General features: G+C 39.3%; 1 protein-coding gene across 1 annotated transcript; it reads left to right on the top strand.

Annotated features, from left to right (window-relative positions):
* The first annotated feature begins 486 nt into the window (after positions 1-486).
* Positions 487-14,061, top strand: SLC7A9 (solute carrier family 7 member 9). Its single transcript, XM_008929257.3, has 14 exons — positions 487-603; positions 1,237-1,510; positions 1,702-1,828; positions 2,986-3,133; positions 4,069-4,311; positions 5,954-6,079; positions 6,404-6,503; positions 8,166-8,210; positions 8,535-8,658; positions 10,471-10,574; positions 11,418-11,514; positions 12,242-12,391; positions 12,939-13,113; positions 13,989-14,061. Exons 3-14 carry the CDS (start codon positions 1,724-1,726, stop codon positions 14,051-14,053), a joined length of 1,482 nt encoding a protein of 493 aa, XP_008927505.3. The 5' UTR covers positions 487-603; positions 1,237-1,510; positions 1,702-1,723; the 3' UTR covers positions 14,054-14,061.
* The last annotated feature ends 5,015 nt before the right edge of the window (positions 14,062-19,076 follow it).

Below are 19,076 nucleotides of genomic sequence, written 5' to 3'. Positions count from 1 at the left end.
GGTTTTAAAATATTTACAAAAATGGAAAATAATTGTAACTGCAAGCAAAGGGAACACAAGGTGCCCACTCAGCTGCCTCAGGTTAATGAAAAACATTTCTGCTCACACTTCTCTACTGTCTCAAGATAAAAACGTCAACTGTTTTTATAGGATGCAACCAACATCTGGACAGATGGTTTTAATACACCTATAAAAGGACAATTACTTCAAGGTTGCCTTTTCAAAGCATTTCTAAATTAGCAACTGCTTGGTATAAGGATTATCAAAATAGACCCTCCAAATGTTCACTCTCACTCTGTGACACACCAGCACTGGATAAACATTCTCACAAACGGAACAAAGATGGTTTTTCTTTTTTTTTAAAGATAAACTAATTGGGCTGTGGGTTTACCTGGGGTTCCTATCTCAAAGCTTTTTGTCCGAGAATGGGTTTAATGATTGTCTTTTATAACCTTTGTACTTAATCTGCTGCTGCTTCTGCAGATTCTGGTTCAGACTGGGACGTGCCTTGCTGTGTAACTGCCTGGGAAATCTGATGGGAGAAACATCCTAAGACAAAGATTCCTGGACCCGAGTAACACCAAACAAATATAAATAAATAAGGTAAGCAAACCCAAGAATTGCTAAAGGTGATCATTGAAACATGACTTTAAAGAGGGAATTTGGGCACAAAGCTGTAAAGAAGTTCAGTGACCCAAGCCCTGCATTCCTCATGTGGGCAATTTTCTATCATAGGTTTAGTCTTAAAGTTAGATTTATTATTATTTTTTTTTAATCTTTGATTCAAAACATAAACTCGATGTCTTTATAGCCCAAATTTTTCTGAGGACCAACAATAATGAGATAGGTGTTCTGTCAATTTAAAATGCTACAGTTTTTGTAGCCAATTACTACTTTATTTCCAAAAACACTCCAGCTTAAGTTGCCTAATTTTTTCTGAATTACTGTCTGTATAACTTCTAAATGATCTTCAACATTCACATTCTAGTAAATATAGTTGTAATGTCTTAGGAGAGAAGAGACTTTTGACTGAATCCACTTTGGAGACTCAGGACCTGACCTGATGCATTTCCTTCACTATCTCAGGTTCTATTTTAGACAAATACAAGGACAAACAAGCAAAATCCTCAGCGGGGGGGAAAAAAAAATCACAAATTTAAATTTGAAAACGTTCGTTCTAACAAACATTACACTTTAATTCTATACAGGACAAATTCTAATTCTAATTCTATACAGGACAAAACACTGAGTGCAAAGAGCTGCTAATTAGACAATTACAGCAGCCCACACTTGGTTTAGCACCTCCAAGGAACCGAGACAAGGCCTAATTTAATGAAGATCAGAAAGAAGGTCTCCTAGATAAGAAGCAGACCAGCTTTTGGGAGAAAGATAAAATCTGACTGGACCGCTGGAGGAATTCCAAGGAAGGACTGGCTATAAAAGCAAGATCATTCCAGTGAGGATCATTCCTGGAAACTGGATGTAACCCGACACAGACATTCCCTGCCAGGTGAGTATGAGGAAAATCCTCACTGGATTCCATCCTTGGATGGAAGTCCTTTTGCCTCTGAGTGTGTGCTTTTTGTTTTTTTTTTTAATTTTCCGGCAATATTTTACCTCCAGTATTTTGGCCCCACATGTATCAGCAAAACTCAAGCAAACAATGTGCTAGAGTTGAGAATTTTGGTTTTGTTTCCTTAGAGATTTCAACAAGAAAAACCAAATGGGTGAAGAAGGCTTGAGGAAAAGAAAAGGAGAGGACAAAGGAAGAGGGGACAAACAATCCATTCAGAGTCATGAACCCCAAAGGACAAACCTACAAAAACAGGCAAAACATTTTCTTTTCCCTCTTTGGTCCGTGTGTGAGGGGCTGGCAGAGGGAGGCAGAAGTGGGTATTTGTGCACAAAACCCACAACTATGTCCCAGTTTAGCAATGATGTGCTAATATCTCAACTGCTTGGTTTACATTTCCAGAAACTGCTAATTACTGTAGTTAAAAAGCCGTGATATAAACCAATAGAAAACTAACAATATGTTTTTAAGTCTTTGAAGTTATCAGATAGAATAACAATGCGAAGCTGGTCAACTGAGGCACTTCATAAACTTTTCTTTTTTATTTTTTTCCCCCGTGTAGTTCTCAGGGGTTGCAGTGGGTTGTTCAGCTCATTGTTTCTGAACGTTTCTTGGTGTATACTAAGAAACATTCAGAAATAGGCACTGGTACTCAAAGACAAGTGAAAATCTGTCTCCTCCAAAAAATTAGAGGTGCTTTAGACAACAGTTGTGTCACTTGCTCTCAGGAGGGGGTGGAATTCCTCTTTAAATTTAAGTAACTCGCAAAAAGAGTCTTTATGTGGTTTTAGTTTGGTGCCAAGACTGGAAAAAATACTGATGTTATTAGAGTAGCCATAATATCAGGAAAAAATAAGTAGCCTGTGGCACTTGTTTTAGCAGAACATGCCTCAGGTTTCAGTGGTTTCATGTAACGTGAAACAAAATCAGAACATGGTCTTATCACCACCTATCAGTATGGAGATAACTCCTGTTCACAAATACCTAAAGCAAGGAGAGGAGAACAACTGCTAAACGACAAAAAAGGGACTCCATCCATACAAGACAATTTCTGAAGCTTAGAAAATTCAGAATTCATCAAGTGCTCATAAAAGAATTTCAGTGTTTAATCAGAGCAGAAAGGGGAAGTTCACCTGTACAAAGTTTGATTTGAGACCCAATGCAAAAGACAGTTTAATAAAGGAAATACACAGGCAGGCAAAATACAAAGAGGTGTTCTTTTGAAAACAGCAGGGGTAGGCCACATGGGCACCTTGGAAAGAAGAGTGAAACTTCACAAAATAGTTTAATAAATTTCTTTCTAGAACTTACCTGTTAAAAACTGATAAAAATAAGTCAGTAATGACAATTACTGTAGTTCTCTGCTACTGAACTAGAAATGACTTACAGAAGGTGTCTGGTTTCATTTCCAGGTGGGGCTCATCAGTGGGATCTGTATGATTGTCGGGACAATTATCGGGTCAGGTATCTTTGTTTCTCCCAAATCAGTACTTGGCAATGTTGACGCTGTGGGTCCTTGTCTGACCGTCTGGGCAGCCTGTGGAGTTCTGGCAACATTAGGTAAAGGAGTCAACAAAGAATCTGAATCTTTGCCTAAATCTTTGTGTCTACTGCTTCTGCAGACTACTGTCATTTCACAAATTAGCTAAAATCAAAAAAATACTGATGTATATATGCATAGCAGCACTGGGCCATAAATTTAAAATGTGCTGTTTATAAAAGATAAATTAAGTTTTTAAAATTGCAAATCGCACTCTCAATTTATTTTGAAATCAGCTTTTAATTTTGCTGGCTTCATCCACTGACTGTAATAAAGAGAATACTCTTCTACTTAAATCACTGGCAAAATGTGACATTTCCTGGCAGTCACCTGGGTGCTTCTGCTGGTTTTCTACTTGTGTAATTCTAATTCTATTATCTGGAAATTTAGACTAAGCACCTCCAAATATTTCAAGAAGTAAAACACTGAGCAATGTATCAGGGGACACAGCATAGAAAAAAACCTTAATGCAGGATGCCAGACACAGCAATAGATCTGGAAGTGCCCCTGTACTTTAATGATGAGCTTAGCAGACGTGTTGCTTCAAAACTGTGCAGCAAATCTGTTTTTTTTTAAGGTTTCCAAAAGGAATGTCAGCAAGTGCTGTTCTCACTTAAATGCTTCTTGCAGTGTTGGTTTCTTAAACAGAAATCTAATATGAAATCTAACATGAAATGAGAACGTTTGTGCTGGTTTTGGCCAAGTCTTAAACACCAGTAGTAGGAATTTTTGGACTGTATCTTATTAATTTCAGGGTATTTTTTCCAATTGCTCACAAGTAATTAAAATTTGATTTTTGCACATACAGTAAAATATACAGAAACATGAAGAGGGTAATGATGCACTGTAGATATCAATTTCCTTAACTTTTCTAGCTGTTAAAAAGTGATCATCTGTTCTAGCCAGTCACAGGTTAAAAAGGGCATGACCTCAACCTGCTCTTCTCCTTGCTCAGGTGCACTTTGCTATGCAGAGCTCGGAACCATGATCACAAAATCTGGAGGGGAATATCCTTACCTTATGGAGGCATTTGGCCCCATTCCAGCATTCCTGTTTTCCTGGACGAGTTTACTGGTCACCAAACCCAGCTCCTTTGCCATCATTTGTCTCAGCTTTGCAGAATATGCCTCAACTCCTTTTTACCCAGGCTGTGATCCGCCCCAGGCTGTCGTCAAGTGTCTGGCAGCAGCAGCCATTGGTAAGAGTCCCACTGTTTAAAGACATCATCATCAACCATCATCATGGCCAGGCTTTGCAAATGAAGATTTGGGAAGGGCTCTATCCATATTTGTTACAAGCACGCTGGTGGCTAAAAAGGCCAATATGAGATAGACACGTCTGGTTGCAAAAGGCACAGCAGAAAGACTCCTTAGGTGGGAAATTCTGCAATACACGATTCTTTCTGCGCTGTCTTTTCTCCTCCAGGGTGATCCTGCTGCGTTCTCAAAGGCATCAGCAGCGTTAGAGATGGTGTGTCTGCAGCCCTCCCCATTGGAGGCCAGAGTAGATCAGTTATGGTGATCAATATGGCCAAGGCTGAGATGTTGTTTCAGGCAGTCCTTGTATCTCCTCTTCGGGGAGCTGGTGTGGAGCTCTTGTGGGAGCTGGTGGCAAGTTCACCATAAAGCAGGATCTTAGGGAGGGGGTGCCCTGCCCAGCAGCAGGGCCTCAATACCTGTGACTACTGCTTGTTCCAGAACAGATGGATTGGTCACATCATCTGACCAGTGGATGTTTAGGATTGTTCGGAGGCAGCGTTGATGGAAGCGTTCCAGGAGTCGCAGGTGGTGGCTGTAGATGACCCATGATTCAGATCCATATAAGAGAGCAGACAGCACTATGGCTCTGTAAACACTGATCTTGGTACTTTTCTTCAAGTGTTTATTTCACCAAACTCTTTTATGAAGCTTTCCAAAGGCACTGTGTGCCTTTGCTAACCTGTTGTCTGTGTCTCTGTCAATCTCACCATCCGAGGAGATGAGGCTGCCTAGGGAATTAAACTGTTGGACTGATTTGAGCTCTGATTGGCCAATGGTGATATGGGGATGATGTAAGACTTCCTGAGGTGCAGGTTGATGGAGAACTTGTGTCTTCTTTAAGCTGACTTCCAGCCCAAAGAGCTCAGCAGCCTCAGCAAAGCAGGATGTTAAACGCTGCAGAGCTGCTTCTGTGTGGGCAACAAGGGCGGCGTCATCAGCATAAAGCAGCTCCTGGACAAGGGGGTTTAAGGTCTTAGTATGATATGCCTTTTAAAGACATATAGATATGTCTTTAAAGACATATGATATGTCTTTTAAAGACATATCAGACCCAAAATTGCACAATGACTTGGGTTTGGCCCCATCAGTAAGTGCACATCAGCACCCTGAGACTTCCTGAGCTTCACCTTCACAGAGACACCAGAAATCTTTAAGGCACAGTATAGTCAGTCCTTCCCATAATAACTGATGCAACAACATATAGGTTTAAAAATGGTTTGCTCCCAGTAGAAGGTTTTTTTATTCTTTGTAAAAGATAGATATAGCTGTATAATGAATGCTTACCTCTAGCAGAAAAGGAAGAAATAATAAGCTATTTCTGTACTTATCAGAATGCTGTTGAGCTTCAATGTATTTTTTTGTTAAGGGTACTCTCAAAATCTAATTCAGAAAAGTGTTTTTCCTCACTATTTTACAAGTAATCCACACACAGTATGTTAAAAACTCTATATAATATAGTTAGAGTGTGAGGAAAAAGCAGTACAGTATTGAAGGAGGAGGGTGTGTTTAGGGTTAAAGAGGCAACCTTCCTTTCAATTTTGACATATTTAATGCAAAAATTCCTCATTTTATTTCTTTTAGTGGTAATTACAATTGTGAATTCACTGAGTGTGAAGCTGGGAAGTTACCTCCAGAATTTTCTCACGGCTGCTAAAATGATCATTGTCACAATCATTATTGTAAGTGGCATTGTTCTCCTTGCACAAGGTAATCAAATATACATTCCTTGAAAAAAATTAATTTAGCTTCTGCTGTGAGCATTAATAAATTCCCCACTAGTGGAAGTGGCACAGTAATAAGGCACAGCCCTGAATCTCTTTACTCAGGGTTTTAGTTTTGCATCTCTTGGTAATTTCTTTTAGAGAAGGGGGTTGGGTGGGAAATGCCACACTACAGATCAATTAACACCTTCTGGTATTCTAACAGTGAGCAGTTTAAAAACATGAGAAAGATAATGGAATATTTCTTCATCTGATGGGGATTACAAGAATTAGTTTCAACACTGACCCGCAATCTACATCTTATTTGCAGGAAAAACTGAAAACTTCAAAGATTCTTTCAAGGACAGTAAAATTTCTGTCAGCTCTATCAGTCTGGCATTTTACAATGGACTCTGGGCATATGATGGATGGTGAGGAATCTTTACTAGCCTTGACAATTACAGTTTACCAGCCTTTAACCAGTTCACTCTCTCCCCACTGAACTCTGGAAAAGTTAACATCTGACTTGTTATTAAGAAGCTCATGGTGAATTTTGGAAAAACAACACCACTGGTTAAAAACCATCAAAACCTCCACCCCCTTTTATTAGGGGAAGAAATTATTCTGAAATTATTCTGAAATTATTCTGAAATTATTCTGAAATTATTCTGAAATTATTCTGAAATTATTCTGAAATTATTCTGAAATTATTCTGAAATTATTCTGAAATTATTCCTGAAATTATTCCTGAAAGGAGCTATTGCTTTATACTTCATACTTTAGTAATGAGAGAAATATAACCCAATTTAGTTCCACTGCCTCAGGCAAAATAGCTTTCCCTACAGGTTACCCCACCAAATTCCATTTCTTGGGAAATATCTGGTGGTGTTTGATTAGTACAAGAGCACATAGAAAAGAACATTTTATCAGAAGTCATAAGGCTCAACTTGCAGATCTTTTCTTAGGGAATGTCAGTTGGCCCAGGGCTCTGCTGGCACAAATCCATTAATGCTATTCTTAAATGTTCAAACTGCAAAAGTCTGCATATAGGTCTGTAGTTTGGAAGGAATATATATATATATATATCATTTTTTATATTACATATCTTATATAAGTATTTTTAAGATATTTATATATTATAAATATATCTAATATATGATAAATAATATAAATATATATTAAAATGATCATATATGATCAAAGTATGTTTCTTATATGTATATAAATATATCCTATTATATATAGATATTTTTATATATTATATACTATATGACTTTATTTATACTTATATATATGTGTATCTTGACTTACACCAAAACAAGTCCCACTTAAAAGCTTTTAAAACCGAATTTATTTTTAAATAGATGACTCTTTCGGGTTCTATTTCCAAACTTGAGTGTCTCAACTCAGGCATTTAAGTCTGCCAGTTCAGACATTCATGTGGACTTTTTGAGGAGGAAAGAAGCTGGTGCCTAAATAATGATTTGCATGGGTAACACCAGGCACTAACATTTGAAAATTTGCCTTTTGAACCGTAAAAACCATTTCTTCACGTTTTTAGAGTAGAGGAGTAAAAATCTTGTTTCAATCTGGTCTACATGCTGTGGCAAAAATGACTATTTGGAAATTAAAATTCAGATAGGTGTGATCCTTAAAGAGGTTTTCCTTAAAGCCAGTTTTCTAAAGACAGGATGATGAAATATCAGCAGATTTGCTTCACCCCTTGCCCTCAGCACCCTTGTGGTTTTATCTGAAAAGACTCAGGTACTGCAAAGCTTGAAGTTAAAAGGCAACCTTGTAAATCTGAGATTTCTGCCAAATTTTCCTTTCATTATTTGGGGATATTTTATCCCATATCTCAAAATCTCGGAGATAATGGAGACAGACATGGTGAATCAAGAGGCTGGCATTGGGATGAGAAGCTCACATAGGTTTTGTCCTGCAGTTTTCCCACTTAAAAAGATTGGTTATAGTGGTTTGGGATTTTTTTTAACTGAAAAGGTAAAAAGCAATAACATAAATTAACACCTGACCTCAGAGTATAGAAGTATTTAAACAACAAACTGCTAAGATATGAATGTTTTTCCTTCCAGGAATCAACTCAATTACATCACAGAAGAACTTCAAAATCCTTACAGGTAGGAGAGCACTGTTTCTATTGGCAAAATTCAAACTCTTAATATTTTTCTACAAGCAAGCATATACTTTGGGTTGTTTTTTAAAAAAGCAGCAATTGTTCAAGGTTTGAGCACTAACAGACAAAGCTAATTTGCACGTATTTCAGGCTTTGTATTTCTGCATAAATTTATATTTTTATAATCCTGATTTCCATAGCTCTGCAGTAAAAAAAAATAAATGTAAATACACCTAAAGAGCATATATGGCAGAGTCCACAGTGTACTATGACAACTCTAGAAATGATACAGCAATGCTGATGGGGGTCTTACCTTTGCATTCTTTAGAAATCTACCGCTCTCCATAATTATTGGGATCCCCTTGGTGACAGTTTGTTACGTTCTGATCAACATTTCCTATTTCACCGTCATGACTTCAACAGAACTGCTGCAGTCCCAGGCAGTTGCTGTGGTAAGCCACTTTATTTTGTGACAGAGCATCTCAAGAGGGCTGGTGTGAGTCCCAGTCCTGCAAATCGTGAAGCTCCTCCTTAGGAACCTGGAATTCTTCTTAAACTACACTTAATTTCAGTCTGAGCTATCAGTGTCACCTTTCCCCCCCCCTTATCTACTGTCATTTCTTACTCTAAGATTTCAGTAATGCTTAATTTCAGCAGTAGTTCTGTCATATCCCAACAGGAAAAAAAAAAAGAGGGAGGAAAATACTGCAGTGTTCAGCTAAGGTTTTGTAAACAGTGCAGCTCAGAGGGCTTTCCACAGGCATCAAAGAATGGAAAGAGAAATAACATCTGACAGTTGCTTTGCCCTTTTCAGCGTTTTCAGGATTTCTGAGAAAGAAGCACATGCCAAATGACAGCAGATCAAAGTTTGTTGTTCTGGAGATAACAGCAAATAGTCCATAATTCACTTTCACCTTATTCTTTTTGTTGTTGTTTTTTTTTTGTTTGTTTGTTTTTGGTTTTTTTTCCCCTTAACAAATCTGAAAGATACAGTTTTTACCTTATTGCAAGACATACTGTTATAGGTAAAATTAAAGATGACATAGATTTCTGAAATCCTAAAAAAAAAATACACCTGTCCCCTCACTTCCACTCAGTAAATTTTCAGTGGGACACCTGTCTCTGAAGCAGCTGTTGAGGTCATGCAGCAATTTTTTGTGATGTTAGTTTTTGGGGAAAACAAACAATATGTGACAAGCATGCAAAATACAGTGTGGCAGAGTGAAGTACACTAATGTTGAAATACTTAGAAATGTTTAAAAATGAAAGCTTTTCAAATTCAGACCTTGAGTATCTTGTTTGCACCAGGGGGTACAGCAATGTACCTATCAAATGATATCTTGTTTAAGAACCAGTCCTCTTCAGCACACCATTAAATTTAAAATCTGAACAAACATCTAGCATTGAACTCATCAGATTAAACTGACAGTATCTCAGACCTGGCACTGAGCAAAAGGACAGAGAGGTCTGCACAGCTGTGAGTACCCTTTGGAACAGCACTGATGTCAGAGCTGGGCAAAAACAAAGCTCTTTTTATGCTTGACTTACTAAAAAAAAAAAAAAAAAAGTTAACCACACCCCACCTAAAACCTCAAAAGCTCCCTGTCAAAAACATTTAAATTCAAATTAATTTGCAGCAGAGCAACGTGCCTACATGAGATCACCATGAACATCATAACAACAGCACTCCACTCCATTTTATAGAGTGGTCCATGAATTAATCCAGGTCTTCATTTGGCAAAGCATTCTTTAGTAACTACACAAAATATACAACCTGTTTATTGGTAGAATGTCTCAGATACCCATTTACTTCACTCACAAAGAGGCTCCAGCATTACTGAATATACCTAAAGTATAGGTATATATATAGTAAAGCATATATCTGGTAAACCATATATCTGGTAAACCATATATCTGGTAAACCATATATCTGGTAAACCATATATCAAGTATATATATATTTTATATATATGTATATATATACACACACTATATATATAAAAATAAAATATACCTCAGTATAAGTTGTTACAATGACAAAAATGGCTCATTTTAATAATTTTAATGGCTTGTTTTTATATATAGTAAACCATATATATAGTAAACCATATATCAAGTATATATATATTTTATATATATATACACACTACCTATATACACACTATATATATATATACACTCTCTATATACATATATAAATAAGAGATACCTCAGTATAAGTTGTTAAAATGACAAAAATGGCTCATTTTAATCCCATATCCCAGACATTTGGAGACAGAGTCCTTTATCCAGCCTCGTGGATAGTTCCTCTCTTTGTGGCATTTTCTACAATTGGATCTGCCAATGGGACCTGTTTTACTGCAGGCAGGTAAGTTCCTGTTCTAAATATCTTCAAAGGACAGTTTTTGAAGCATGTAAAAAGTTACACTCACATTTATGTACCCACACACATAAAGACATTCTTCCCATCCACATTATACAAAATGTAATTTGAAAATACCTGTAAATCTAGCTATGTTGTTTAGTTTTCAAAAAGAAACAGTGGCTATTCAGGTTTGGCAAATTAGAAAATAAGGTCACATTCTTAATTCTAAGCAGGTATAGTACAGAAGGGTTTTGTCACCTTTGATCAATTTTAAAGCTGAGAATTAAACAGTGAAAAATTACCAGTAAGAACACGACTACACTAGTAAAGATAAAGGAAACTGGAAAGAGAAGCTATTCCTTTCTATTAGTTATTCAAGGCTTCCATTTACTATTTCAAATATTTTAAAATTTCAAATCCAACTGAATGCAAAAGGGCTGTAAAAACCATTTGGTGACAAAAAGTTGTCAAGGTAGCTATTTGATAAGAAGCAAATGAAAAAGGAATTAGTTAATTAAAAGGGACACAGCAGTTTACATTTCTCCAAAATAATCTTCTATAAAATGTGCAAACTAATGATTCTGAAATTAATTTCAAATTTCCTGTTTTAATACTGGTTAAGAATCAGTTTCTAGTTCACTACTTTAATACTGGCCATTTCCCTTCTTACAATCCACTGCAAACATATTTAAAAAGAAAATACTGACAAAATTATAATCAGATTGTATAGCCACACAATAAAACAAACCTGAAAATGCATGGTACTCATCTATTGTTCAGTAATGCCACTTAAAATCTGATTTTAAGTGCCAAACTAACGACACCTCCTTGTTTTTCTTTTGGCAGACTCGTTTATGTTGCAGGCCGTGAGGGGCACATGCTGAAGGTGTTGTCTTACATCAGTGTGAAACGTTTAACACCAGCCCCTGCCATCATGTTTTATGTAAGTAGAAATTCTGAGTACAGAGAAACTACCAACAGGAATTCTCCAGCAACACAGTTTCTTACAAGCAGTCATGACACACATCTGTGAGTATCCAGGCAAGAAAACTGGAAAAAAGACTATATTAACCCCTCCCAGCTTCTCCATTTGAATATATTCATTCCAGAACTGGATTTTAAAAATCAAAATGTTTAAGATTCAACAGCATGAAAACAAAAAGTTAAATGTATGATTACCATAAGGCAATCCTTTCACAGGATGCTCAAAAGCAAGCTCTCACTACCCTGTTTCCTCCATGTAAGAATACACTTACATCTCACTAAAAAAAATTCTGGTCTGTAAATATGTTTAAAAATAAATCTAGAGCATCTTGGGGTTTTTTATTTTATCTTCAGGGCATAACCAGATACATTCAACCCCAGGAACATTAAAAACCTAAGAACACATTACGTATCTTCAAGAGAAGCAGTCAACAATAAAACAGATTAATGCGTAGAAATTATCAGTCTTTTGACTTAAAATGGAATAAGATTGCACACAAAAGCAACCACGTGCTGGCAGGATGTGAGCACAGCCTTTAAAGGTGCTGCAACACACTCACACTCCAGTGGTTGAGCAAAAGCATTCACAGTTCACACTTTGGAACACTGAGCACCTGTAGTGACACGTAAGTAAAACTCAGCCTGGTTCTGTAATAGACTACATTAATTTCTGTTTTCATTTTTAGGGGGTCATTGCTATTATTTATATCATTCCCGGTGACATTGAGACGCTCATCAATTATTTTAGTTTTGCAGTCTGGATATTTTATGGTTTAACAGTGTTTGCACTCATTGTTATGAGGTTTACAAGGAAGGAACTTGAAAGGCCTGTCAGGGTAAGTTCATCATTCCACGTGGCTTTTCCTCCACTCCCATAAATGCTGTAGATGAACTCATCCTAATATATTTAAACAGCATCCTTGGGCAGACTCCTTGTTTTTCTATCTCCTCACCATTTATTTGTAGTTATGCATCAGGACAAAGCTCATAAGAGCTGAGGAAAGAATGCATTATGTTGATTTTCACTTGCACAAACCACGGGGCTCAAGCCAAATTTCCAGGAATGGGAACCTGCAGTCTGCAGACTACACTGCAAGAGTATCCCAAATAAGAGCTCAGGTCACTCCACTGGAGTTTGGTCCCAGATTCATTAAAATGCAAATTTTTACTCTGCAACTGGCAATATTGACAAAGATCTTAGCAAATGATTTAGCAGGAGAGTTTTCTCCATCCATATTCTTGCTACTCTTTCAATTGCCCCATCTGATTCCAGAAATTTTAAAAGGAAAAAAAAAAAGGCAATCAAAATATTCTTTCATACAGGCAGCTTCTGTCAGATCAGCCAAAGAGTGGAGAAGTGACTGTGTGTTCTGTGCCTTGCAGGTGCCCATCATCATTCCTGTCCTAGTGACTCTGATCTCCATTGTCCTGGTGTTGGCACCAATCATCAGTGCACCTGAACTGGCCTATTTGTACTGTATTTTATTTATACTCAGTGGACTCATAGTTTATGCACTTTTTGTTCATTTTAAATTCAGCTGGGCCCAGAAAATATCAAGTAAGTACATACCTCAGGTAGGCAGCTCCAGAGTCAAGAGTACATCTGCTAAGCTCGAGGTTAATTACTGTGATGAAGCTCCTTTTCTGGTCCTGGGAAGGGAAGGAATTTCCCAAATGTGTATTGAGCTTTACTGAAGACTCTATTTTACTCCTTCCTGTGAAAGAAAAGGGATGTCTGACTTGAGGAGAAATTAAATTTAATTCACAAAAAGGCAACACAGCACCGTAGTAGCACAAAGAAACTGAATTTTAAAGTTAACAGAACTATTCTGTCTGTGAAGTTGGTTTTCTGGTTATCTGTGTTTCAAAACATTGCTTTAGCCATGAACTGGAGATTAGCAGACACAAATTCTGATGCTGCCAAAGAGAGTTTTTGTTATACTTACTGAAGGAAATGTTAACAGCATTAAGATAAAAGAATAATCACAGTGCTGAGTACAGTGAAAGCTGCAAGAACCCAGTGACTGTTATGAACTGATTTTGCTTAGTCTCCAGAAAAACTCCTTGTAATTATTTCAGGGAAACCAGGATACACAGGTAAGAGGTTGATTGGAACTGGCTGAATAGAACAGGATTAGTAGTTCTACAGACATTCAAAAAAATCCATCAGCTGTCTCTCCCCTCCCCTGGGATTATTAATTATAATGCACTTATGCAATTAGAAGCATTGTACTCTAGTAAGAGCAAGTTTGGAAACCTGGAACACTGTAGTTTAGATCTTAAGACTATTTTTATTCCCCAGCTGTTATTTTTTAAGTTTGAAATAGGAATAAAAAAGGACAACTGCTTGGAAGGATAATTTTCTCACTCAGTAGTCTGAATTGAGATATTGTTCTCTCTCATAAAGCCTCTAACAATAACTTTTTTCCTCAGATCCCATCACTATGCACCTCCAGATGCTTTTGGAAGTTGTTCCACCAGAGGAAGTTGCCACATGAAATATTTTTTTCCTACCAGGTTGCTTTTAAGTGCTGTACTGGTTGAAGTAGATTTGATTTAGTTTGGCAGATATATATATATATACTTGCTAAATTGTTATGTTCATACTGGTGTGTTATTTTTGCAACCCTTTAGTACTTGAAAACATTAAATATATATAATAAAAAAAGATTTCTAAGACAGGTTACAGTGTCCAGCAAAGCTGTTTCCATTGTTTGCTAGTATGTTATAGTGTCTTGTTTTCTGCATGAAAATTACTCAAAATACACAAGAGGAACTTTTCAATTATGAAGGTGGCAAAACTTAGCAGCAACAGTGTGGAGATGCTTTTGATGACACTATGAAAAAAACAACACAGCTCTTATTAACAGCATCACAGAAAGCACAGATATCACACCAGAGCTGCTCTGTCCTCAGGTTCTCAGACCAGCTGTCAAAAAGTTAAAGGCTGGGAAAGTGGGAATCAAGTAAAAATGTTAAAGCACAGTTGACAGAAGCTGATTTTTCATGGGTTGGTTTGTTTGTTTGGTTTTTTTAGTTGCATTCAAACAAGATAAATCAACTAAAGCTTCATTTCTCAGGTGTGTTTTCTCAACGCCATCCGAGCTACGGAACAATTAAATGCCACAGAATTTACCCTTAGCATGAATGTGAGGTAATGATCATTGAAGAAACCCCCCACCTGGTAGCTGATGAAAATAAAATACAAGAAACAGATCCTACATTAACATATATACGTAAGCAGCTTTTATGCTCTTCCTTCCGAATCTTTGGTTCTTTCTCCCCATCCATCCACCTCGCTGGGTAACAGGTCTTCATCTCCTTTGTTATCCCAAAGCTCATCAATTCCGGGCTCCTGCTGTGTCTCTGTGGCCCCTCACCCGGTTGGCATCACCCATCCTCATGCCCTTTATTATCCCAAAGGTTGGCACTTCGTGGCCCCTTGTCTCGGGCTCCCACCCACAGTTCAATCTGCATCTCTGTCTGCAGTTCAATCTGCAGTTTGCAAGCCGAGCTGCCCGGACCAAGTGTGTTCCTCAACAGTTTAGTGGCTAAAGAATGGATACAGGAAAGCACACACGCCACAAACACTCTTCTCTCTGCCAGTAATCATAGAAATATTCAATCAAAATGAAATAATTTTTCTTGTCTTACTAAAGTATACGCTTAAAAAAAATTGCAGGCACTCACAAAAGCGACACTTGCACATGTCAGCACAACTTCTGAATTTCTGCTAAATATTCTGGATAGTTCCCAGACCCGTGGGCAAAATCTCATTGATCCACACCTTCATCCTAGGAAGGCTGGTAACCCCGACCTTGAATTACACAACTCGATAAATGGAAACCACAGTTCTTAAATGCTCTCTCTCCAACTCAAAGCTGTTTTTTAAGTAACGCTTTAAACACAGCCCTACTTATTTACACCCAACCCTATCCATTTATTTTTAGGCAATTAGTTTTCTCTGCTTTTTCACACAGGGTAATTGCTCAAGCAATTAGTAGCTCGTCCTGTCTAACAGAGCCAAGATGGCAATGAAGTAACACAATCCTTGCCCTGCTCATTCAAGTGACAGCCAAAACACACATCACATCATTAGATTAACTCCGACTTCCAAACGACAATAAAACTGCTGGGGGGGAGGCACGGTAAGAAAAACAAAAGCCTAGAAATCCCCAAAAGGTTGAGACAGACCATTCGGGAAACGAAGCTGCTGAAGAGAACGGCTTCCAGAACATTTTCTCTTTCCACTTAATTTTTCAGCTGACCGAATGGTCAGATGGAAAACATAGCCACGATGCATTCCAAAGCACGGGAGTAACTCACTGTTGGTCCTCCTCTTTGGCACGACCAAGCAGCCACAAGAGGGACAGCACGGTCCCGAGATACAGGGATCCTAGGCTGAATTTATGCAAGTCCACACCGCCATCGTGTGGTGTTTCTATGAGAGGTAAAAGTGCTCAGGTAAAAGCTTTTTGTCCCACAGCGTGGGAGCAGTGTCAGGGTTCAGTTTTGGATCCCGGCTTTTCCAGACTGAAAGGATGCGATCCTGCACACAGCCGGGAAGGAAGGCGAGTCGTCTCATGGTTGCTGTGCGGTTTATAGGCTGCAAAAGAATTCCAGCACTTGGTTCTTTCTTCCAGAACCTTTTCTGAGGGACGTTTTTAGTTTTGTAACTGGGCTCTGTGAGACTGAGAGTGTTTGAGAGTACACAGAGCTGAGCACATAGACCGGGGTGGGTCTACACCTGCACTACAAAGGGAAGGTGAAGGCCAGAGCTGACTTTTTGTTCTAGGACTTTTGGTATGGGAGCAATTGCTGGATGTATTAAGGTTTGAAGCTGGGCTCTGCAACAGGAAAAGAATACGATGGTGATGGTACCTGCAATGAGCAGGAAAGTGCTCAGCTCCAGGGGGTGAGCTTCTTTTCAAAGGATGCGAGCTAAATATGGAGACAAAAACAGCTGGCTCAGCAGGCACCTATTTACACTTGATACAGTTAGTTCAGGGAGAGGATCTCTGCCAGATTGAAGGACTGCGGCGGTACTTAGAGCTTGAAAGGAAAGCTCGCAGCCCCGGTGCACGTGGTGATGTTGACACCCTTCGATGTGCCTGTGAAACCCAGTAACTGTTCTCTCCCCTTTGGCTTTCAGATTAAAATTATGGAGCTGGGCTCAGCGAGAGAGCCAAAATGGAACAGTGCACACAGCTGGAAAAAAAAGCACACCACCAGTGGGTGTTGTGCAGTCTAAGGCTGCACGGGAAGAGTGTGCCCAGCACTGTCTTTTTTGTTCTAGGACCTCTTTTTTTTTTTTTTTTTTTTTTTTTTTTTTTTTTTTTTTTTTTTTAGGGAAGGAGAAGGGGTAATCTAGGAACTCCCTCTGTCCCGACACTTTTTTCTCTGTGGGATGCAGATGGACACCTTGGACCCTGCAACGCTGAACGTGTGGGACAGGGATTGAGCTGCGAGTCCCGGCACATTTCTCTGTCCTGGCACATTTCTCTGAGACAGTTGTAGCTGGAAACTGTTTGGTTAAACTCTGGACTCTGTGAGATCGAAAGAACGTCACGGTAGACAGGGCTGAGAAGCAAATGGTGTTCACGGTGGTTTACACGCTCCAAGGGGAAGGCAGCGAAATCTTCCGTGCCCGTACATTTCCTTGGAGAGCAGTGGAGGACGTTTTCAGCTTGGGATGGTCACATTGGGTGGTTTGGAGGGAACCCTGATGTATTTTCGTCTTTCTCGAGCACACAGCGCTATCTAGTGGCCCTTCCCCGGTGCCAGCCTCCAACAGTTCCACCGCACGGCGCTGCAAGCACAGAAAACACCCCCCGAAGTGCGGATCCAAAGGTGGGAACGTTTTAGTCGCCGCTCTCAAACGACGTGCGGCAGGACAGAAAGGTTCGGCTGACCTTCCCCTTTCATGTGCCAACTCTTATTTGCACCGCACTCAAACGGAAACGCGAACTCCTTCCCAATTATATGTACTAATAAATTTTTTCCCTCTCACAGAGACCGATTACGAAATTAAAAACATCCTGAAAAACATACAGCTCACCAAAGTGCCAGGGGAGCAAACTGTTGCTGGGTCACCTTCAAGTGCACCCACTGAAGAGCACCACACACACCCTGGGATCTGCATTTCCTTTTCAACTCTACATTCCATCATAACCCTTCAGTCTCACAGAGTCAGGATCCTAAGCCAAACCCCACCACTAACAGCTCAGAGAGTAAAAAAACAGGACAAAAAGCTCAACAGCTTGGTTTTTGCATTCCCCCTGTTGTGGATCAAAAGCTCTAACCAATAGCATTGTAAACTAGGAAAAAACAAATTAAGTACACTACGATCACCCAATGTGTGGGTCTAAAACTGGTTTCCGTGCCACAGAGAGGAACTATGACACTACATCTCAAAAGAAATATGAAACACCCCTCCCCCCCCCAAAAAAATAGAAAATAACCAAGGATTGATGCTAGAACACTGTTATGGGGCCATGTGTTTTCCTTCTCAAGGGAAAGAACCATAAATTCACATTCGACAAACCACCACCAAAACTTGGTTTCCATCTCCAAAATGGAATATACCCCAGGCTTGCTCCCAGGGCAGGAAGGTTTGGNTGGTTATGGGGCCATGTGTTTTCCTTCTCAAGGGAAAGAACCATAAATTCACATTCAACAAACCACCACCAAAACTTGGTTTCCATCTCCAAAATGGAATATACCCCAGGCTTGCTCCCAGGGCAGGAAGGTTTGGCTGGTTATTTCTGCCCTGGGCAGCCCATCATCTGCCACTGAAACCCTGGGGCTGTGAGCTTTCCTTCCCATGGGAAAGAACTGTAATTCCCTGTCAAGAAACCGCATCAGAAATTTCCCTTCCACCTCCAAAATTGATTATGTCAAGGGATTGCTCCATAAGAAAAGGTGCCAGGACAGAAAGGTCTTGCTGCCCGTGGAGTGCCCTGAGCTGCCCATCATCTGCACCTGAGACCCTGAGGCTGCAGCCTTTCTTCCCTGGGGGACAGGGCTGTCCTTCACTTGCAGGGTTCCAAGTCGCCCCCAAGAAGCCTCATCACCTCCTGAATCCCCATCATCCCCATCCCCTCTAAATCCCAAATGGCACATAACCAGGTTCCTCTCCATTTAAACCCTTAAAAATGCGGGACAACAGGGAGTCCCCTTCAACTTGAACCTTAAGATGATAAAAATGGGGACTTTTGCCCTCAGTTCAAAGCCAGAATATGACACCATGAGCGTTTTCTCCTTCCATTTAAACCTGAAAATAACAGAAAATTGGGAAACCCCCGTCAATTGAACGAATCCCCTAAAACCCTACAAAAGGCAAGTTTTCCTTCATTTGAAATCTCAGATGAAGGGGGTTCCCCCTCAATTTAAACACATACAATGATGGAGGTTTCCCCACAATTTAAAACTCTTTTCCTTCCAACCCCCCCGTTGTGGTTCCTGGGGAGGGACCGGGAAGAGGAGTTGGAAAGGAGGAAGCCCTTCCCTGCACCCCCACAC

Source organism: Manacus vitellinus, unplaced genomic scaffold (genome assembly GCF_001715985.3).
Source record: "Manacus vitellinus isolate BGI_N305 unplaced genomic scaffold, ASM171598v3 scaffold_10_pilon, whole genome shotgun sequence".
NCBI lineage: Eukaryota > Metazoa > Chordata > Aves > Passeriformes > Pipridae > Manacus > Manacus vitellinus.
Note: the sequence above shows the minus strand (reverse complement) of the source record. Positions and strands in the feature narration are given on the sequence as shown.